The sequence below is a fragment of the Zootoca vivipara genome, chromosome 3, assembly GCF_963506605.1.
Source record: "Zootoca vivipara chromosome 3, rZooViv1.1, whole genome shotgun sequence".
Lineage (NCBI taxonomy): Eukaryota > Metazoa > Chordata > Lepidosauria > Squamata > Lacertidae > Zootoca > Zootoca vivipara.
This window is the reverse complement of record NC_083278.1, coordinates 69,881,097-69,904,204: the sequence shown is the minus strand read 5'-3', so window position 1 is coordinate 69,904,204 and position 23,108 is coordinate 69,881,097. Positions and strand designations below refer to the sequence as shown.

The 23,108-nt window shown below is 40.9% G+C and overlaps 1 protein-coding gene across 10 annotated transcripts in view; it reads left to right on the top strand.

The window, feature by feature from the left end:
- PDE10A (phosphodiesterase 10A) overlaps positions 1 to 22,827 on the top strand; it is a 188,943-nt gene extending 166,116 nt beyond the window's left edge. For 5 of the 10 annotated variants that reach the window (XM_035108583.2, XM_060272809.1, XM_060272806.1 and 2 more), the window contains 11 exons: positions 195 to 381; positions 945 to 1,087; positions 3,398 to 3,481; positions 5,488 to 5,592; positions 6,965 to 7,115; positions 9,290 to 9,445; positions 11,340 to 11,512; positions 12,113 to 12,224; positions 14,971 to 15,051; positions 15,993 to 16,081; positions 19,433 to 22,824. In XM_035108583.2, coding sequence (XP_034964474.2) covers positions 195 to 381; positions 945 to 1,087; positions 3,398 to 3,481; positions 5,488 to 5,592; positions 6,965 to 7,115; positions 9,290 to 9,445; positions 11,340 to 11,512; positions 12,113 to 12,224; positions 14,971 to 15,051; positions 15,993 to 16,081; positions 19,433 to 19,547 — 1,396 coding nt within the window. In that variant the 3' untranslated portion in view covers positions 19,548 to 22,824. Of the gene's footprint in view, positions 1 to 194; positions 382 to 944; positions 1,088 to 3,397; positions 3,482 to 5,487; positions 5,593 to 6,964; positions 7,116 to 9,289; positions 9,446 to 11,339; positions 11,513 to 12,112; positions 12,225 to 14,970; positions 15,052 to 15,992; positions 16,082 to 19,432 lie in introns of all 10 variants that reach the window. The other 5 variants (XM_035108582.2, XM_060272804.1, XM_060272803.1 and 2 more) reach the window with 4 other exon arrangements.
- Positions 22,828 to 23,108: the final 281 nt, after the last annotated feature.

The window sequence follows — 23,108 nt, the reverse complement described above, 5'->3', positions numbered from 1 at the left end:
GTGTTATGAATTTACTAGGTTCTTCTAGCCTTAATCCTGTATTTGCAACATGGAGATAATAGTATTCATATTACAGGCTTGTTGTAAGGATTACAACTAGATAATGCACAGGAAAAGCATAAATGCTAACTATTATTGTTAGGTGGTGTCATGTTAAGAAAGTGAATGCTCCTCCTTTTCCTTTTTTCCTTCAGGGAGGTAGATCTCTACACAGGCTACACCACCAGGAATATTTTATGCATGCCTATTGTGAGCCGAGGAAGTGTAATAGGTGTCGTACAGATGGTGAACAAACTAAGTGGAAGTGCCTTCTCTAAAACTGATGAGAACAACTTTAAAATGTTTGCAGTCTTTTGTGCTTTAGCCTTACACTGTGCTAATGTAAGTTTTGTTCCACAAAGATAGCCAAGTGCACAAAAAATGAAATTAATTAATTTTATAAATTTATATTATCCATTTTGGATTTGGATAGAAAGTCAGTTGTACTAATTTGATTGTTAAGGGAGGTGTCAAAGATTAAACTGATTCAGTTTTAAAGTTCCAGGATTAAGATTTGATTGTTAATAAAATGGTTACAATTAAGCTGATTCTATCATTTACAGCAGGCACCCCCAAACTCGGCCCTCCAGATGTTTTGGGACTACAACTTCCATCATCCTTAGCTAACAGGACCAGTGGTCAGGGATGATGGGAATTGTAGTTCCAAAACATCTGGAGGGCCGAGTTTGGGGATGCCTGATTTATAGCCTCGTTTAATTTTTTTTAAGTCTTCAAATTCACATGAGAGTGACCATATCAATTTATTATCTTTTAAAAGTGTTCCTAATTATCCCTCAGAAATATCACCTCTGTGAAGCTAGACACAGATCTAAGTATTTGGCTTGAGAAAGAAAGTTTAGACTGTGCAAACAGCCATATCTTATATAATAAAATGCTTTATTTAGATGTACCACAAAGTTCGCCATTCAGAGTGTATCTACCGTGTTACTATGGAGAAGCTTTCCTATCACAGTGTTTGTACAGCAGAAGAATGGAAAAACCTCATGGACCGCAGACTCCCACCACAACTCTGCAAAGAAGTAGAACAGTATGTTTTTAATGTGATCTTTTTGATATAGAAGTAGGGTATTCCCCATGAACATTGGCAGCTTAGCAGCTGTTGCTATTGCTATTATCAAAGGGCCACACTAGACATGGCAAATGCATCTTTTCAATGAATATTCAGGTTTTTCAAAATACAAATAGCATCAGCGTAAGGAGGGGAGGTTGATGATTAACTGGATTTGAGTAGGCGTGGAAGGGTAATGAATTCACCCATTTCTGCCCCCTGCTTATAATAATGAGAAAAATATGAAGCTAGTATATGCATTGGGAGGAAATCCCCCATTGGTAGCAGTTTAGGTCTACACCTGACCAGGGAGTTAGTGAGAAAGGTTCTGTGGGTAACACCATCAACCTCACATTATAATTATGGCCAGCAGAGAACAACCAATGAAGTGTATGACTTGACATGGGTATAGGGTCTGAAACACTCTGGGACAATCCTGTGGTTGTCATGGTGGCCATGATTCATTAATCATTTATATAAACAGAGTCGTTACTTTCAGATCTAGCGTATCTGCTTTGCAATACTGTGTTTCCAATGCACCCAAGTATTTTACTGAAGTCAGTGACAGGGAAATAAAACACCTGCTGCATTCAGCTACGAGGCAGGGCTAATTGATAATAAAACAACTAGCAGTTCTGTCGTTATGAGCCTCAACGTGAGATTATGAATATTGACTTCAGAAGAATATAACTTTTAAGTAACATGTTAAAGTGGAATTTTAAATGTTTGGATTGCATTATTTCGTTTTAGAATATTCACTACCACTCAGGTAGCATACAAATTTGTCACAATCAAAAATTCATTATCAGCAACATTATCATTTCCTTTCATTATTCTAATTAAACATTCATGTACCCAAAGGCTTATCTGTTACATCTAACAATCATAGTATTTTTTTCCAGAAACTTGGGACGTATTTTTCCTTGTGAATATTCTTTCTCAGGATACTCCCTAATGGGTTCTTCTTGGTCTCGGTAGTACAGCAGGCACCCCCAAACTGCGGCCCTCCAGATGTTTTGGCCTACAGCTCCCATGATCCCTAGCTTACAGGACCAGTGGCCAGGGATGATGGGAATTGTAGTCCAAAACATCTGGAGGACCGAAGTTTGGGGATGCCTGTAGTACAGCATCAAAGTTCTGGCAGCTGGTGCAGTGGTAAACCCAGTTGAGAACAGCAAAACTTGCAGGAAAGAACTTGCATGTTAAATAGATCTTGACCCCGCCCTTCAAATGAAATTGAACCATGTGTAACTTACATTATACTTTATTGTGTTAATTATATGTAAGACTGTATTCAAGAGAAATTAACAACAAAATGCCTATCAAACATTTAATAATGAGTACCTCAGGTAACAAAACCCCCAGGCATTCACCTGGACACAAATGGCATCCTGTAGTAAAAATAATAAATGATTGACACAAGATACCTGTATCCTTTATAAGACCATGAGGTGGCACAGAAGGAGGGGACCACACAAACTGCTGAGAAATTAAAGAAATGAAAGTCATAAACTGCAACGCGACCCAACAAATACAGCAATTGCCTGTCATTCTTAACTCAGCAGCCAAGAGTTCTCAAGTTAATTCTGCCTTCTACTGGGCCTGAGGCAAAATCTACCCCTAATTCCACACCTCATTTGCAGGTAGAGAACTGAGAACAGCCATTCTAGGGTCGTTTCAACTGCCAAGATTCAACATTCCCCCTCAATAATTTGAGAGGTGGATACTTACATAGGGGTGGAAAGGCTTCACCCTCTCTCTTTTTTAAAAAAAAGGTTTTGTTTTTTTTTAAAAAAGAAGAAGGTTAAAAGCCACTGCATATGGTGGCAGTTTTGGTTGTGGAACTATGGCTGTTATAGCAACCAGATCTCCGCTTCTACTGCTGCAAATATTTCAAGCCTATTTTATAAGCCTGCTACTTCCATGATAAGCACTCCCCATGAACAGCACACAGTAATTCATGCCACCCACCCTGGGCTTCTTTAGCCCATTTCAAGGCTCACACATTCGTATTGAACAAAGCCTGAAGTGAGCAAAAGGAGCCCACCCCTGCTTTTTACGGGAAACCACTCAGAAAGCTGTTGAAGTGATGTTAGGCACTGTCTTAAGAAGGATAGAGGCTTGTATTATTATACCAGAAGCTAGTGAGAATAAATCAGCACTTTTTGATTTTGAAGTTAATGTTCAACAGAAGAGATTCTGCTGCAGAAAGCTTTTATCTGAACTAATAAGCATAATGTACACCCAAGAGTCTTTGGTTCTCTTAACTGTAAATTTCCTTCATAACAGATTCCACTTTGATATCACTCCTTATGAAGATTTCTGGGCATCCATTTTTATCTATATGATCCATCAGTGTTGTGGGTCAGGCTGGTATGAATTCATTTTTTTTAACCTTTAATTTTACAACTATTCATACTGGTTTTTATATAGTAAATGTTTTATTTGATTACTGTGAAATGATCTGGCTGTGTAGGATATAGGATTATGTAAAATACTGTATTTGAAAATACTGAAGCAGGAAAGAGGATTTGAGATCTGTACATGTCTATACTATACAGAAATAGTAATTGCCTCATACAGCAAATTGGGGTATTATAACATTATTAGAAACAATTTTGAGGTCACTAGCTTTACTACCTTTTAAAAACAGTTTAAAAGGGGAGGAAGCTTTGCCTTTGAAAGCATTTACTTACAACATAAAATATTTGGCTTGTGTAGATCTCCATGTGTGCCTCAGAGCCCTGCAGAGCTTTTGACTGGGAGAGTTGTCATATCTTATTCCCCCTCCCATGAAAAGTATTTATAGTCTTAATTTCATTATGTTTTGTGTTGTATCCTCTGTGTGTGTGTGTGTGTGTGTGTGTGTGTGTGTGTCTACACACACAAATATGCACCCACCCAGTTGTATTTTAAACCAACATATATATACTCACACAGAATTCTACTCACACTGAATGAAGGAAGTGGGGAGGCCATATTCTCTGATTCCCCCATCCCTCTGCAGCACCCTGCAAAGCACATCTGGAAGGGGAGGGGGCAGCATGGTAGCTGGCAGAAGAAAGGTAAAATCCTCTCTGCTGCATCCATCCTTCAGTGGGGAGCCTCTGTTCCATCTAGATTCCCTGAGAGAATGGAAAAGACAATGGAGTAGGAATTGTAGGTTCAACCCACAATTGCTTTTATAATGGAAAATCATGTTTATGCTTCTGAGTTTGGGGCTGCATTTCCCTTGGAACATGTCAGTCATGCTTCTGGCATTGGATGCAGCAGTTAGGTAGGGAAGGGAGCTTGTTATGAGTTGGATATCCTGTTATATTTTTGGAATACTTCTACCTTGAATAATGTTATCAGAAGTTAGGCTAAACATTCAGAATGTTATCAGAATGTTAGGCTAAACATTCTGCAAGCAGTATAATATTTACCTTGTAACCTTGAAACAGACTGTATTTCTACCTTCACTTTTGATTATTTATATTTTACAACTTCAGCTCTGGCACAAGTATATCACAAGTTCTCGGAAGAATTGGACCTACAGATAATAGCCTGGTTTGCATGCCACACTAAGACAAACCATGGCTTGGCTTAGTTCAAGTGTGTAGTTAGTCTGGACAGAGCTAAATCAGGAGCCGAGGTTTGAATGACATGCTAAGCCAAGCCATGGCTTAATGCAGTATAGCTGCAAAATGATCAGGAGAGAATGAAGAGGCCACAATCTCCTACCTGGAATTCAACCCTAGTATGGTTTAGGATGATGTGTGAATCAGGCCAATGCCATATTAAAAGTTTTCCTTGGACCTCTTTAACAGTTTTTCTAGAGGGAGCAGGGTGCTTACGTATGTAGCGGGGAGTTGGTGAAAAACCATGTACTATAATTTGGCAATTGGAAGCACTTACTAGTAGGGCAAATCCACCATTGGAAATAGTCCACCTTATAAACTTATAAAAGTTCACCTTTCACTTACAAGTTTTCATAAAGCCTGCATGGAAAATTGTGCCTTTTTCAATGCAGGCATTTTTTTTAAGGTCAATGTGCATTTTTTCATGAATCCTGGTACAGGTTGTGATTATTGTCAGAAGGCCCTATAATTTGAGTAGTTTAAAGGTACAATTCAGTGTGGTTGTTTCTTTAAATATTGACTCTGCTCGTGATCACAAACATGCCTTCTTGGAAGTAAGTACCCCTGACACCAGTGGGGCTTCTCAATAAACATGCATATGGTTGAGGTGTAAGCCATAGATAGTGGCACGGTTTTAATGCTCTTAAAGCAGATTTTCAGTTTTAAATTTTAAAATGTCTTAGTGAGATGTATTGTAACCATAGAGGCAAGGTAGTTCTCTTTCCTGCCTTGTAAGTCTGCCCCATTTTGCACATGCAGGCGCAGAAATGCAGTCAGAAAGGAAGACAGGTTGAAAAAAGAAGAGTCCAGTCTTTTGCTGTCAGCCTTGAGCCTTTATGTGGAATCTGATATTTTGGAGGAAGGGTAATTAGAGCTTTTAGCCTAGATAACAACTTTGAACAGATGGAGTGTGGGGGTGCAGGGGATATGTAAATATGATTTGCAATATGAGCCAAACTGTTATAACTTAACTTGAATGTACAGGCAGCATCAGCAGTGGTGCTCTTGAACCACTAGAAGTGTGTTTTTCTCAAAATAATTACTCTTTTAAAAATAAAAATAAAAGCAAAGTAGGCTGCTGAGAAATTACTTGCAGATTTTAATTTTTTTTTAAGCTCATGTTCCAGGGTCATAGTTGGAAGCTCTGTGGGACTCTGATGTGGACATGCAACTCTGCATGTGCAGAAGCTGTCCCACCTTCTGTGAGTTGGGAAGTGCATCCCAAGAACTCTGCAGTGAATAAGTTGAAATATTGCCCTTCTCCGTATGTGTGTCAGCTTCTACATGTGTGCTCTGGAGCTGCGTCACATTGTAAACCATTTCTCTTGGAAGTGGAAACTTGTACTGCAATTTTGCACCCGGGGCAAAATGTTAACAAACATTCACATATAGACTTCCAGCAAGTAAAGGGTGACAGAGAAAGGGGGTCAGGAGTGCTGCTTAAAGCCTGTGTCTTCCCTACCAGGATATGAGGCAGTAGGTACCGGTAGTAGAAATGGACCATCACAGTTCCCCCTGTCACTGTAGAGAAGGACCACCAGCAGAAGAAAGCAGTGAGAACTGAGGAAGGATGAGAGTATAATCAGTTTCTTTAGTGGCATTTCTGCACTAAGACACTGAAGGGAACCTACATTTGATATCCAAGCAGAGGTGCATCTGCTTTCCTCTTTTCAGCTTGGCCTCCATTTAGATGTGAACTCAACTTGTGTGTGGAATTGCAGGCTAGACATTGTTTGACCAACATTCTTCATTCCCTGCAAAATCCAATGGCATTGAATCTGCCATTGACCTTTTTTCTTTAACCAGAATTTTTTGAAGAGCTGGGAAACTTTCAGTGGCCTTCAGTTAGCTGACTTATTATTACTTTTGGGGGTGGGGCATGAAAATGTTTTATTTCTCTACAGGATACAAATATATTTACCGTGGCAGTTAGGGCAGAGAGAGAGAAGAGAGGAACTTCTGAGCTTGCATGGCAAAGCGTAACTTCTTGTTGAATATATTTTTTCTTATATCATTATAAGCTCTGGTTTTGCATTTGCAATAAATTTTAAGTAAATAAGGCCAGTAATTTTGAGGAGAATTAAAATAAACTAAAATGCTTCTGCTAATTTTTGCAACATTATCAGCGGAGCATTAAATAAAGTTTAGTGTAAAACCTCTTGTTATTCTGTTTGGTTAATATAACTTACTTTTTTTCTTTCACTTGCTTTATCTCACCATTCTATTTTTTAAAAAGTTTTGAACTAGAAAAACTATGTCGATTCACGCTGTCTGTAAAGAAGAATTACCGCCGTGTGCCCTATCACAACTGGAAGCATGCAGTTACAGTTGCGCATTGCATGTATGCTGTTCTTAAGAATAACCACAGGCTTTTCACAGACGTAGAAGTAAGTTTAGATTTTCCCCCCCAGCATTAACATTCATATCTCAGACATGCCATGTAATTTCATGTTTTGATAAGTGTAAAATTATATACAGCATGGAAAGGGATTTTAAATTTAAGAAATTTTTCATTTATAGTGCAATAGTATACACTATACCCCACTGAGTTCAATGTGACTAAGGGCCAGGCAAATGTGTATAGTATTGCAGCCTTAATCAATTGCACATCTGCATCTTGAATTCTGTATACAATTGCAAACAGGGCATGAAGGCAGGACATGATGTGGTTCAGAAAAAGAAGATTGCTGGTTTGAAATAAGGAATGTCTGCACTATTTTTAAAAGCCCAGGACCTTGGCCTTACTTAGGTACAGCTAGGTATAAAAGTGATACATAAAATCAGAAATGGTTTGAGAAAACCCAAAAGGGCACAGCAGGATTAGCTAACCTGGTGCCTTCCTGATATTGCCAGACTGCAACTCCCATAATCCCTGATCTTTACTAGCTAGGGCAGAGCAGGAAGATGTTGCATTGGCTACCTCTGGGGTTACAACTTTGGATAACAGAGGACATCTGGTTAACACATAGCTATCCTTTGGACATCTCTGTACAGATTGTACTATAGCATTGCAAACCTGCAGCTTACGCACATTAAATTTGTGTGCATTCAGGTTTACACACAAGGCAAAAATTAAAAGGGGCAGAAAGGGGGCAGTTTCCCAGGGGAAATGATTTTGGCAATCCTACCCGTCATTGAAAGGGACACAGGTGGCGCTGTGGGTTATACCACAGAGCCTAGGGCTTGCTGATCAGAAGGTCGGCGGTTCGAATTCCCGCAACGGGGTGAGCTCCCATTGTTCAGTCCCAGGTCCTGCCCACCTAGCAGTTCGAAAGCACGTCAAAGTGCAAGTAGATAAATAGGTACTGCTCCAGCAAGAAGGTAAAACGGCATTTCCGTGTGCTGCTCTGGTTTCGCCAGAAGTGGCTTAGTCATGGTGGCCACATGACCCGGAAGCTGTCTGCAGACAAACACCGGCTCCCTCGGCCAGTAAAGCGAGATGAGTGCTGCAACCCCAGAGTCATCCGTGACTGGGCCTAATGGTCAGGGGGGTCCCTTTACCTTTACCTTTAACCGTCGTTGAACCCAATGGGTTTTGACTACACACAATTTCGGCTTTAGGCACGATCCCTGGAATATAACCCCCGTGTAAGTAGCGGGCTTACTGTACACTGACCTTTATTTTAGAAAACTTTATTTTAGAACATAAAACTTCATTTTAGAACATGATAATTAGATTTATTGTAAAAATGAATTAAAACAAGTAATAGAAATCCTGGGAAGTTGCTAGTAACTAAGAAGGGGATAACCCTCTCTCTGTAATCATCCCAAAATTAGAAGGTGGCCAAAATTAACTTAAGTTTTCTTCTGTGAAGGATAACATCACCCATTGGTGTCCAGAGGCTAGGCTTAGCTTTATTCCTATAATAACTATGATCAGTGAGAGATCACCATCCAGTCATTCTGCTTCTGCTGGGACAGCAGGATTTTCTGTTCTAAAGGCCATGCAATACATGAAGACCCTTAGCCGACTCCAGGCATAGGCAGACTCTGGCCCTCCAGATGTTTGGGACTACAATTCCCATCATCCCTGACCACTGGTCCTGTTAGCCAGGGATGATGGGAATTGTAGTCCCAAATATCGGGAGGCCAGGGTTTGCCTATGCCTGGCATACTCTTTCTCTAGATTCTCTTCCACCTCCTCTTTCTCACCTCCCACCTCCTCTGGATTCTTTTTCCACCTCCTCTGTCTCCCTCCCACATCAGGAAGGACAGGAAAAGGGGGGGGGGTAGAGAGAGAATTGTACTGTGGCAAGACCAGAAAGCACTTACATGTAAAAATAGTAGGAATGGTGTAACCCGATATTCTGCCCATTGGAGTATGGAAAAAAATTACTGTTCTCATTTTGGGTATCCTACTCCGATGAACAAGCTTCTGAACCCTGAGGCTCACACTCTGGGTGTGCCTGAGACCACCTTGAGGGTCTTTTGAGGGCCAAAGAGTGGAATATAAATAAGGCTTGAGGGTTAATTGAATTGTTGGAATGTTTGGAGGGGGTAGAGTGACATCTAGTGGTACAAAATTAATCAGAACACATATTCTGTCTGCTTACTTATCTAGCGAAGAGGACTTATGGTTGCATGTTTATGTCATGACCTGGATCACAGGGGTTATAGCAACAGCTACCTTCAGAAGTTTGATCACCCATTGGCAGCTCTTTATTCTACTTCAACAATGGAGCAGCACCATTTTTCACAGACAGTATCAATATTGCAGGTAAATTGCATTCCCAGTATGTTCTTTTTTTTGAGCAAAAGGTAAAGGGAGGCTTTGATGGCACCTTGGATAGCTCCATGCATGGCTCCGGCTGGAGATTTCATAACAGCAGACCTCAAATGTTGTTTCAGCAGCAGTCATCCTTGGATATACAAACTAAGGCCCGGGAGCCGGAGCCAGCCCAATCGCCTTCTAAATGCAGCCCGCAGACGGTCCAGGAATCAGCATGTTTTTATATGAGTAGAATGTGTGCTTTTATTTAAAATATAGTCCAGCCCTCCACAAGATCTGAGGGACGGGACCAGCCCCCTGCTGAAAAAGTTTGCTGACCCCTGGCTAAGCCCTAGGCAGGAGTTTCAGCTCGATCTCAGTAGCCTTCTGTGATAGGAGCCATTTCATTTAAATGGGCCCAGCCTGCTTGAACAAGACTGGCTGCAAGCTCTGCATCTTTCTACAGGTTTGCAAAGAGTTCTTGGAAATACAATCTTTCCACTACAATTTTTATATTTTCCCTTTATTTCATAGTTTATTGTAGAATATTTATGCTTTATACCTATCAGTCATCTTGTGATGAAGCTCTACATGCTACATTAATAAACTGTATAATTAATATTTGTGAAACATAATGCTTGAAACAAAAAAGAAAACATAATTACATTTAAGGAGAAATATTGGCATTACTTGTGTTTATTTATGATTTATTAAATTTGCATTGTAGTTCTAAACAGTGTTTCAAATCCATGCTTTCCATAAAATTACCTAGAGATGATATGAAGTAATATGGCACAGTTAAATAACAAAAAGTGTCATTAAGGTATTTTCATACATCCACATTGCCACCCAAGCCAAACTTCAAATACAACAACGCAGAGATGTTGCTGAAATTAGCAACCCTGTATTGAATTCTTCCCCTCACCTGTTATGTGTAGAGGCACCCCATCATCATATTGTGCAGTTGTCTGCCCCATAAACACCAGCCAATGATGTGGAGCAAGAAAACATAGCATCATGATGTTACAGCATGGGTCATTTGGTGGCATCTCTGTTTCTTGTAATTCATAGTTTCAACTTGGAAAAAGTGTGGTTTGCATATAAGGCTAAGCCAAACGCTATATTAGCATGAACAAGCAAGTACAATATGTTGTCCATACAAAGAGTGGAAATCGCAGTCTTTTTGCTCCTCTCTGGTCCTGCCATGCTACCTGGAAATGAGCCATGATTTGACTTAGTGTTGTATGTGTACCCAGGCTTGTAGTTTGTCTTGCTCCAAACAAGCCACAAGCTCTAGCCGAGGCTTGTTCTCAGCTTACCACTTATTTTGGGGAGACAAACCATGGGTTAGCTCTGGGTAGCACAGATGTAGTAGAACTACAGAGGTACAAAGTGGCCCTGATTTTCATTCTGTGCACCTGACCTCTTACTCATTTACATTTAGCCATAGTTTGGCTTAGCATTACATGTAAACTAGGTTGGTTTCTGTTGGTTTCTCTTCCACGAGATTGTTTTTGAAAAGTTAGTGTGCCTAACTAAGCTTTGAAGTGTTGTATCCGACTTCATAATGCTTAGATCAGGCACCCCCAAACTAAGGCCCTCCAGATGTTTTGGCCTACAACTCCCATGATTCCTAGCTAACAGAACCAGTGGTCAGAGATGATGGGAATTGTAGTCCAAAACATCTGGAGGGCCGAAGTTTGGGAATGCTTGGCTTAGATGGTTAGTAATACTTTAAGCATGACGAAGTTTGGATCCAGTCCAATGCCTTTTGCAGATGTTGTCAGAATCTTGCTTTATGTTTGAATGTGAATTGAGTTTAAAAGGCAGTTCTAAAACAATGGTTTAAAATAGTTCAAAATAATATATTAGCTTGTTCATTTTAAAAATTCTGTTTTCATAGCTGGACGGCCACAATATCTTCTCTAATTTGAGCTCTAGTGAGTATGAGCAGGTGCTGGAAATAATCCGCAAAGCCATCATTGCTACAGACCTTGCTCTGTACTTTGGAAACAGGAAATATTTGGAAGAGTTGCACCAGTCAAGATCACTAAATCTTAAAAATCAAGCACATAGGTAAAGACCAAATGAATATTTATAATTCACTTTTAAGTCATGTTGTTTTAGTGTCCATAGTTTTAATTTGCTTTAAAGGTTTGATTTACTGTGTATTGATGCCCATATAAATCTTCAGAAATAAAGGAATAATTAGAAGAGTCAAACTGTTAGCATATGTTGTGCATGAAATCTTATATGAACTTCTTTATACAAGTATAGTTGCAGAAACAAAATCTAAGCTACTCTCTGACATGTCTTACACAGACAAATAGATAATCAAAACTTGAATGCATAACTCTGGCCACTTTTCTTAAGAAAGTTTTAAAAATGAGATCTGTGAAAGGTTACAGCAGGGTTTGGAAACCTGTGTATTTCCATATGTTTGTGGACTACAACTCCCATCATTTTGACTTTTAGCCAGACTGGCTGAGGCTGCTGGGATTTGGAGTCCTGCAACATCTGAATATTAATCAGATTAATATTAAACTGAACATCAAACAAGTTATTTCCATAGCAATATTAACTGCTGCTACGTAAATATAGGAACATATTTTAAAACAAAATAGCAAATGTTACCTCTTTAAACTGCACAATAGCTTTCCAGTTGTTATATTCTAGGGACCGTGTGATTGGGCTGATGATGACAGCTTGTGACTTATGTTCTGTGACAAAATTGTGGCATGTTACCAGAACGACAGCCAGCGATATATATGCGGAATTTTGGGCGGAGGTACGTGCATTTTATTATTTATATGTTGGCATATGCACCGCTAGGCATGTGCATCATTAAACCTAATTTTATTGGGGCATCAAGTAATTCTGTTTCACAGAGCAATTCTACAAAGTTGTGGAAGGGAAAAGTTGGAGTGGACAAACCACTGAATCCAAATCATTGCTGGGCTCACACTGGGGGTTTTATTCCCTCCCCCACCCTTTTCCCACCTAAAAAAAATGCAGTGGATTAATTATTTATTTAGAAAAATGTATATAAACCCACTTTAATTTTATTTTTTTTAAAAAAATACCAACAACCCCCAAAAGAACTGCATTAAATAATATAAAACAATTATCATTAAAAGCATAAAAATTTATAGTGAAATACATGGGGCTAAGATTGTATGTCCTGACAGACTTCCTCGAACAGAATTTTTTTTTAGCAGGGGTATGAAACAGTACAAAAAGGGTACCTGTCTACTGTTATAGGCAGGGAGCTGCGAAGCACAGGAGCTCTTACACTGAAATACTTATTACATACAGTATGTGGTGCAAGTTCCATAGAGTGGAGTGTTTGAAGAGACACATAGGATAGGGTTACCAGGCGTCCCCGGTTCCCAGGGACAGCCCCCGGATTAGCAAATTTGTTCCCAGACAAATTCCGTCCCCGGAATGTCCCCAGATTTGCAAAACTGTCCCCCGGGAAACGTGGCAGCGACAACCTCAGCAGCCCGGAGCCAGCCTGGTAGCGTAGTTGGCTTTGGCTGGCTTCAGGAGCTGCTCGCTGCCGTGGCACCCACCATTTTTCCTGCGCCACGGCAGCGAGCAGCTCCTGAAGCCAGCCAGAGCCAACTACGCTACCAGGCTGGCCCCTCCTGGGCAACAGCTGCCCGCCTGTGACTCCCGAGCCTCCCCTGATCTGTCAAAACAGAGGGGGAAGGAGATCAGGGATGGCTCTGGAGTCACGGGCGGGTGGTGCACCATTGCCCAGTTGTTGTTGTTGTTGTTTTTTAAAAAACTCTGTGCATTTCTGTTTCACAAGGTGCTAAAGAAGGGCTTTGCATGTGTGCTTGGGCCCAGGGTCTTTTGCCTCACCATCCCCACTACTGACTCCCTGTTGCTACTCAGCTTCAAAAAAGAAAAAGTGTCCCCGGATTCATTGAAAAAAATCTGGTAACCATAACATAGGAAGCAAAGCAAACTTAGGGCTTTATATAAAAGGTAAAGGTAAAGGGACCCCTGACCATTAGGTCCAGTCGTGACCGACTCTGGGGTTGCGCGCTCATCTCACATTATTGGCCGAGGGAGCCGGCGTATAGCTTCCAGGTCATGTGGCCAGCATGACAAAGCCGCTTCTGGCAAACCAGAGCAGCACATGGAAACGCCGTTTACCTTCCCGCTGTAGCGGTTCCTATTTATCTACTTGCATTTTGACGTGCTTTCGAACTGCTAGGTTGGCAGGAGCTGGGACCAAGCAACGGGAGCTCACCCCGTCACAGGGATTCGAACCGCCGACCTTCTGATCAGCAAGCCCTAGGCTCAGTGGTTTAACCACAGCGCCACCTGGGTCCCTACAGGGCTTTATATATTATACAGTAAAACTTTGGATCTGGCTTATTAATGAATCAGCAATCAGTGTAGATCTTTGAGTAAAGGTATAATGCTGACTTATCATGCTGCAGCATTCTGCACTAACTGCAGCTTCCAAACCAACAGCAAGGGAAGCTCCCCACAGAGTTTTTTTTCCAGTAATCCAGTCTTGAGGTTACCACTCCCTGGACTACTGTGGTCAAGTTACCTTGTTCCAGGGACAGCCTCGGCTGTTGCACCAGCTGAAGCTGAGGAAAGGTATTCCTTGCTACAGAGGACACCTGGGCCTTTAGTGAGAAAGCTGAATCCAAGGGAACACCCAGACGGCTGTTCTTTTTGGCCTCCTTTTTGTACACAGGAAGTACTCACCCACACACAGCTATTTGGAAAGAATTAAAGCAGCTGTTTTAAGCCTAGTTCTTGCAAACAAAGAGCCTTCAGATTACGGGTGGAGGCACACGTTTGAATGCTTCTCCTCACAGAAAAGCTTCCTACATATACAATACTCGCAGCTCAGGGACAAGATGAGACTAGTACCTTCCTCACTGACATCTAGAGTTTGTAGAATATGGAAGATCACTCATCCATATCAGCCACCACTTGCAATTTGTGAGGATCTGTGATTCGTATTGGGACAGAGTTGGACATTTCCCTTCCTGTTTGATTTTTGTGGGACATGGAAGTTGCAGAAGACTCTATTTCTCACACAAAAATCCCCTCCCCCACCACCCAGTGCTGTCAAGGTACATTTGACCCCACCTATCAGGTTCAACACATCCATGAAGGACAGGACTGTCAGCAGATATTTGGCACAGTAGCTGTTTGATATTGGAAACGTCAAATTCAGGGTCAATATGGCCCTGAATAAAAACTCCAGGGTGTGACTGGGCTGGGTGGTGGGTGGGATGACAATATGGGAGGGGCTATTGCTTTCTTGCCTTGCTTGTGGGCTTTCTGGAGATAACCTAACTGGCTGGACTTGATTGCTCCTTGATCTGATCTAGCTGGGATTCTCTGTGAAATCATTTCCTTCAGTTGTTTTTCTTAATCCCAGGCTACTGATATTAATATATTGAGTCCTAAATACCTGATTGTAGATACTGCACATGAGAAACATTTTTGGACCAAATAACCTGGAATAATCCATTCTTTGGTCTTAAACTTTATTTTAGGGTGATGAAATGAAGAAGTTAGGTATTCAACCTATTCCTATGATGGACAGAGACAAGAAAGATGAAATTCCTCAGGGCCAAGTAGGTCTAAAAATGTTTGAAGTTTCAAAAAGCTGCTTCTGGGGGGTTGAGGGATCCTCTGGCATGGCGTGGGAAGAGGAAATGGGAGAATCGGGCAATGTTAGAGCCAAGCCAACAAAACTAGAAGGGGCTGCCAAAGCTTATTGATAATAAGCAGGTACTTAAAGATGGCTGGAATTCTGGTCTAAATTCTATAGAAGTCTGGTCATTGATTAATGGGTGAGATATCCCCTCTCTCCAACCCCCCCCCCAAAAAAAAACGCAGAACAAAAAACCCAAGGAAATTACTTACTTGCTTATCTTCTGTTGACTTTGTGACAAACCCTAATAGGAAATATAAAGATGGTTTTAAGCTGGAAGATGGAAATATTGGGGGGGGGAGGTCTGGTGCCAACCTATGAGAATAGGGACGGGTCGCCCAAACCGAGGGCTCTTCTTTTGCATTCAGAAGGTCACTGATTCAGTCCCCAGACACTTTTGATAAAATTATCTCCGGTAGGAGTGCTAGGAATGACCTCTCTGTGTCCAGAAGCCTAGAGAAATCACTGTCAGTAAGAGTAGAAAATACTGGGTTAGATGGACAGAGTCAGTACATGGATAGATAACCATATACAAGGCTAAAAGAGTGTTAGAATACACACAGGACATTCTCCATTAAGGTTCAGATTTTTGAATCGCTACCCTAACTTTCAGTTCAGGCTTCAGAAGTTGTACAACTGCTGTACTTGAGCTCTGTTTTTCCACTAATTTTAGTAGCAAGCTTGTTAACATACCCATGAGTAGTTACTCTAGGGGTCCCCCCCCCATTTATAAGACTGGTACTGCTAATAACAAATATCCAGACAGTTTTCCTGCCAAGTAAATTTGTTACAACACCTTTCCAATTTGCTTAATACAGCTTATGTTGATTTTTATTCTGTTCTATTTGATTTTTTTTCCAGATTGGGTTCTTCAATGCCGTAGCCTTGCCCTGCTATAACACCCTCTCACAGATCCTCCCTACCACCCTGCCACTACTTCGAGCTTGCAAGTAAGCTATAAAAGTTTGCACAGAATCCTTTTTCCAGCTGCAGACCACTGCACTTGCTATCTAGATTTTCTTTCTGAAGTATAAAAGTTGACTGGGGGAGAGGTAGCCAGTCCTCCCTGGTGTTAACTAGATACCTTCTAGAACCGAGTCATTGTAGTGCATTGCAGATCCTTGACTCAATGCAGAAGCAGCTCAGTAGATGAGATGGGCCCTCAACACTAGCTTCCTGGCAGGTATGTCACAGCTGCTTACTGGGAGGGAGAGGTGCAGTGGTGGGAGAAGTCAGTGTGGGTGGTCCTGCAGGAATACCAGATTGGCTCTACCAGTATGCCTGCACCACACTGACCTTCCCCTCATCCTTCCCCTCCCTTTTCCCTTCTGAGAAGTTAGTGTTACAGTTCTGCCCCACCACGGAAACCACTTCTGACTTTATTAATGCTTTGTCCTATGCCTCTTGGTGGTTTTATCCTTCAAACCTAAATAGACAAGCTATAGACATATTAAGAATGATTTGCTACTTAAAAGGAATATAGAATCGATGGAGGCACAAGAGAACTGGCCAGCAGTATCAACCATCGTGTTTTATTTACAAGTTTACTTGTTCACCACTTAAATAACCCTTCTAAATAAACAAACATGGAACCCATCAAATGTGGCAAGCATATCCATGTTTTAAGCAGATAAATAAGCATGGAGGTTTTCTTGTGTGTCGCACCAGCATCTAAAGATGGAACAAGGGAGACGGCCTTTATCTACCCTGTTTCTCATATTTTAAGACATACCCATAAAATAAGACATAGCAGGATTTTTAAGCATTCAAAGAATATAAGCCATACCCCGAAAATAAGACATAGTGATAGGCGCAGCAGCAATGCCGGCCGCGGCAGGAGGAGGAGGAAAAAAATAAGACATCCCTTGAAAATAAGCCATAGTGTGTTTTTCTGAGGAAAAAATAAATATAAGACATGTCTTATAATATGAGAAACACGGTACTTAGGTCTAGTCTCAGGAACACACTGCCTAGGGCAAGAGGCTCCCTTGCTCCCTCTCTGATGGTCCTGTGTGAGTGTTTTTTGCTCCGGATTGTATCAATTGTTTTCTGCATTGATATCCTTAATTCTGTATTGTTTCATTGGTTTTGGGTGTGGTTAGCTGCCTCAGACATGTTATGTAAAGGAGTAAAAAAATAGCTTAACCAAAAAATAAATATTGCCATCACTGCCATCTCAGCCCAGCTGTTACTTAGTTAATGTCAAACTTTTCCATATGTTTGCCAGGTGTACTGATTACATGTCTTAAGTTAAATGCCTTCACCAGAAAGTCACACTTTTCAGCCTAACTTGCCTTTAAAAAATAGAGAGGATTTGGAGATCTTCCGTAGTTGACTTTTTGTTCTTTTTTCCTTGCATTTCCCTGTAACTTCTTTACTTTTTGTGTGTGTTTGAATTATACAGTTCATCAAATTATAATTATATAATTGTACTTGGGGCTGTAAGCCTTGCTTACTCCTTTTGCCAATGCTGCCTACCTGCCAAGGTCTTTGCCAATTCCACTCACTCACACTTGGCCAGCCCCCTCCCTACATACACACACACACAGACAGACAGCTCACTCCAATCCTGCCCTCTTTTAAAGGAGGAGGAAGCCGCTTCAGAGGGTGGTTTTCCAAAGAGCCTCCCTGTCCCTTAAACCTCGCTGCAGCTGCATTTAACGGAGGGGAATAGGTGTTTCACAGAGCAGTTTGTCAATATACACCTCATGACCCCCTGGTCTATCCTGGTGTAGTACTGAGCACCCAGGTCAGACCCACCCACCTCATCCATCTAAGTTTTGGTAATATATATGTCAGGTCAGCCTCTTCATTCATGAACAAGTTGTGGATGTGCATGGTCTTATTGTGGACTGATCTGGCATTCAGTAACAGCAGCACCAAACCAAAGGACTCAACGCATAAGCTGCCAGTGACTTCTAGAAGAGTGGTGGCAGGGCTGGAATGCTTCCACCCCAGCAGGAAGAATATGCTAATTTCACTATGACAGGCAGTGGCGGTTTTAGGCGTGTCCGATATGTGCATGACCTTGCATATGTGCATCACACCAAACACAGAAGTGACACGAAAACATCACAAAAAGAGGCAGGGCAAGGGCGGAACAGGGTGTTTGCAGGCTTTTTCAATTGTGTTTCAAATGTGCATGATTTCACTTATATGTGCCTCCCTAAAGTAGCAACCTAAAGGTAAATACCCTTTAGTGACAACACCACCACATGCGCCGGAGTTGCTGTTACAGTGAGTCAGGCTCTGAGCCACGTTCCAGCTGTATGCACTCAGTCAGCAATCAAGCAGTGTCACTCAGTGCAATCAGCAAAAACACTCACTTTTCTGCAGGCAGATATCTAACACGACAAACAAACTGAGAGCTAAATTCCAGCTTGATTTCCCAGTAAAATTGCAGCTTGATTTCCCAGCATGTGATAGCTTACTCATTAATTTGATTAGCAGGACTCTCTGTACGTGGTGTAGGGGGAAAAACATATTTAAGAGAGATGGAAAATAAAACATTTAAATTAATTATTCTTGGAAAATAAGGTGAGTGAAAGGCAATGATGGGTTCTGTTCAGTCTTAGGGACTACACTCTGGATTTGTGTAGTATTTTCTCTTTAGCCTTTTCTTCTCCTGTAGGTATCCCAAAAGGCAGTGGATGTTTAAGATCAGAGTTTTCATTCTCCTAGATGGGCTACCTTATAGGTTGTCAAGTCCTATCTGCCCCTCATTTCCCTCTAGAGCACCGCCTTCTTAACCGCTGGACCCACTATTGGTCTCATCCGTTCAATCAGCCAGAGCCTGCCTTTGCATGCAGGGGAAGTCCCTAACTCACTGATGATTTGAGACCCATCGGCTACCCTTACCTTGTTTAGCTGGCGAGTTGAGCCATTCCTGGGGTGTGGCCACTGTTGCATGCTGATGGCTTCTAGAAGCCACAAGTGAGAGCTGAGTGTTGGGTGGGGAGCAAAGGTGGACAAACTACCCCAGAAGGAGCCCAACATGTTCCCCACCAGAGGTACTGCCCCTCCCCTAACACCCCATACACCCAGGTATTAGTAACCTAATTAGTACTTATAATGAGACAGAAACCCATTCAAGCAGAAGGTGACAAAATTGAACTCAGTAAATTGTAACTGAGAGGTTTCATTCTGGAGTCTCCTTCTTAAGTTTGGGAAAAAATCCAAAAGGCCTACTAGAGATCAAGCCCTATAAAATATTATTGTTGCTGACTCTTGTATATCATAGGTATCTTATTTTGGAAATAAAGTAATTTTATGTTGAATATCGGCTCTTTTTGCCTCTCCAGGGAAAATCTTAAACAATGGGAAAAAGTGATACGAGGAGAAGAAGCATATGGATGGATACCAACACAGTCAAATAACCCTTCGACAGAGGGGCTACCTGTGGAGGTTACAGACTGATTCACATTTTAAAATTTCTTTGAGACTCCCACCACCTTTTAAGGCTTTTAAAAGGATAAACACTGCAAATTCTAACTGGGAAGACTTGTGCACTTTTCTTTGCTGATCCAGTGTGTACAGAGAGACTGACGGACAACTCAACTATTTCAGAATCAGCTATCAAAGCAAATGTTTGGCTTGTAAATATAAGACTGCCTTTTTCTCATGAGCTACTTTGCTGAGGCCTTAATTTAATTTTTTGGGGCAAGGAAGGCAAATCTTGGGTGTTGCTTTTGAATTTTGTCTTTGTAGCAGAGATTTTCAGTGGTACTTACAACACCATACTGTGGCTGGCTTTAATGCCAGTTTCACTTGGGGAGTTCTTGGCTATACATAGGACATTTCCACATTGTTATTGTAAATGCTTATGTTTCATCTCTGTGCAATCCACTCAGACGCTACCAGAAAATATCTGGGACTGAAACTATCTTGGAGTTTACAGTACTTGAATTAATCTTGCTACAAATGTGTGTGGGGGGGGGGATTTGACATCCAGATAGAAGACTCCAGAATTTATTCTGTTTACATCATGGAACACTGCTCTAGTGCAAACATGTTAAGCATTTGAATGGTATAATCAGTGCTATTTTTCAAGAAAAGGAGGTGCCAGAACTCACCATGAACACCTCCCATGTTCTCTTATGATGGTAATGGGGCCCACTTGAGAGGTGCCGGAACTGGGTTCCTGTGTGTTCCCTGAAAAAAAGCCCTGGGTATGACCTATAGTTCTTCAAAGTGATTTCATTAGCTGCAATATGTGCCCATTTTTACACTGGAAATAATAGAATATGTGCCTCTGATATGTAGAGATGTAGTTGTCCTATAAGGTATCAAGAGGCCTTCCTGTCAACGTTAGTAAGAGTAATGGGCTTAAATTGGCAACAGAAATCTGCCAGGTATTTAAACTGGTCAATTTTTATTTTAGCAAGTATTAGAGACAAGTCTCCAAATCCCAACTAATCCACAAAAAACAGGACCTTCCAGACAAAAGTCGTGTTTATCAGAAGTTTTCATGGTACCATGAAACAGTAAATGAAACTAGGTTTTGTGTTGCTCATTAGTACTGTGCGCATTCTGTCCTGCCCTTCCATTTGAATTCCCAAACAACTGAGAGCTTTTTAAAACACACACACACCTTCTTTAGTATTGTAAGCAGGTTGCCTTCTTAACCAGAGAGTGATTTGGAAACCATTGCACTTGAATACTGTGAATGAAGGTCTGTACTAACTTGGGCCCCTATTCTGCAAATAATTACATTATGTGAAATCAGTGTATACTTCTTTGCAGAATTGAGTTTCAGACCTGGTGCAAACATTTTAACCTTAATAGGCATGTAGGATGTTTAAATAAGCCATTGAGTTTAATCCTCGCTCCTCTGACCTCAGTAAGTTCTGTTGTTAACTTGAATGAATTTGGAGCTAGTATAGCCTTTTCTTTTCCTTTTGTCTCACACTGTTCTCTCAAATCTCCCAAGTGTGTAGAGTCTATGAGTCATGAGGGAGCAAGATTGCACTTTCCTATGGGCCTGGCTGCCATTTATGTACTGAATGTAACATTTAAACAACACTACATAAAATGTCTACCACGTATAGGCCCGATCTGCACAAATCACATGCTGTGTGTGTAGTGCGCGTGTGACTGTGGGATGGCTATGTCCATTTTGGCCTGCTTACTTTTGTGGCCATGTGCACTACTGCAATGCAAGCCTTGTAGGGATGGCCAACAGGAAATGCAGCTCTCAAGAGTCACCGCCCCTGATTTAAAACGTGCATGTGAAGAAGTTGTAGGGGACACTTTACTGAGGCTTTTTCTATTGCTACTTAGATGTATCCTCAACAGTGTGACAATGAAATGAAAGGTACTGTGATAATATCTTTATGCAGGTTGATATCTATAAGATGGTCTAATAACCCTGAAAAGAACTGGTGTGCCAAGTTCATTACTTGACAATAGAATCACATGCCATAATTCTCAAAGTACTTTTGTTGTTGTTGCTGTTGCTGCTGCAAAACTTTAAATATAGCACAATCATTAAGAGTGAACCCTTGCTATTATGGAGGACTGTTAGAAGCAGACTTCAATCTCGCCAATGCCATGTGCAGAATAAACTACTCTTTTTACAGTTCACATCCATAGATCCTATGGTAGATTTGCGGCAATGTTGCTTTAGTATAACATCTGTTAGTTTATCTGACTAATAGACAGTGCTGACTTTTTCATTGTTCAACATTTTGTACAGACTGAACTGTCAGTACATTGTTCACAATGCTACATTAGCCCAAAATATTTATCTCCCCCCCTTTTTTTCAACCAAATGGGTCTCCAAAAAGATTCGCATTAAGTTATAATTCAGCAAATACTGTTACAAGTTTGTATGAAAATGTGCACTATCTGGTCAGAAATATAATTGCAGAAAATTGTTTGAGCCTTTGTCTTACACAAAACATTTAGATTTAAATCTGTGCTTTGGCAGGTCTTTTTAAAGATCCAGCTTGTTGAATGGATCCAGTTGACTTCACGGCCCTAAGGGTAAAGGTCTTCTGCTGATTCACTTCAATCATTCCTATAGTCATATATGGGCATTGCTGCCCAGCAGAACCGAGTCCCTAGTAAAGAACATAACCTAGTATGATCAGATTTTGTTCATTCGGACAACTGCATGTATGTGTCTATGTATGTCTTATATATTTTTCCTGATTAATGCAAAGCGTTCCTATGCACAATATGCATGCACGCACACACCCTAGAAAAATAACAGTTAGTAATGCAAGAAACAGTTCCAGATATGTGGTTGTTGTTTTCTTAATTGCCAAATATTCAGACTTCAGGCTGGTTCACACTGTAGTGGCAATGGTACGTATGGTGCAACTTGATACCTATGCACCCGGTGACCATGTTGGGAGTTCTTTGGTATGTGTGGGCAACCTATTTTCATAATGATGGCTCACATTTGAAGGGGGCACGCGGTTATTGGTTTGTTTTTGTTCATGTCTATTATGTGTTTTGTGTTTTTTTTATCCTTTATTTTTAAGTTGTGAACTGCCCTGAGATCTATGGATGAAGAGCAGTAAACAAATTTAATAAATTATTATTATTATTATTATTATTATTATTATTATTATTATTGAAATAGGTTGCACTCACGTCCACAGTGATTCCATGGATGGCAGAATCACAGGCTGCCTGCAGATGATGAGCAGATGCACTTTACTCTTGTCTGTCATTGGACACTGACATTTTTTAAATTTATGGTTCAGGGGTGTGTGTGTGTGCGTGTGTGTGTGTGTGTAACATAACTCTTTTTTATGTTCTGTCCTTTCCTCCCCAACAACTTTTAACCAGACTTGAGTTGTATTCCTTTTTACAATATAAAAGAGCCTCAGAAGTTAGGTGGATTGAAGTCATTGGTAATGTTCTTGGCAGTATTACGTAACTGCTATCTTTTTACAGTGTAAAATTTACATACTTATATTAAGTACATGCATAGCCTTCCATCTCCTGGGATTTTGTTGCAAGTAGGCA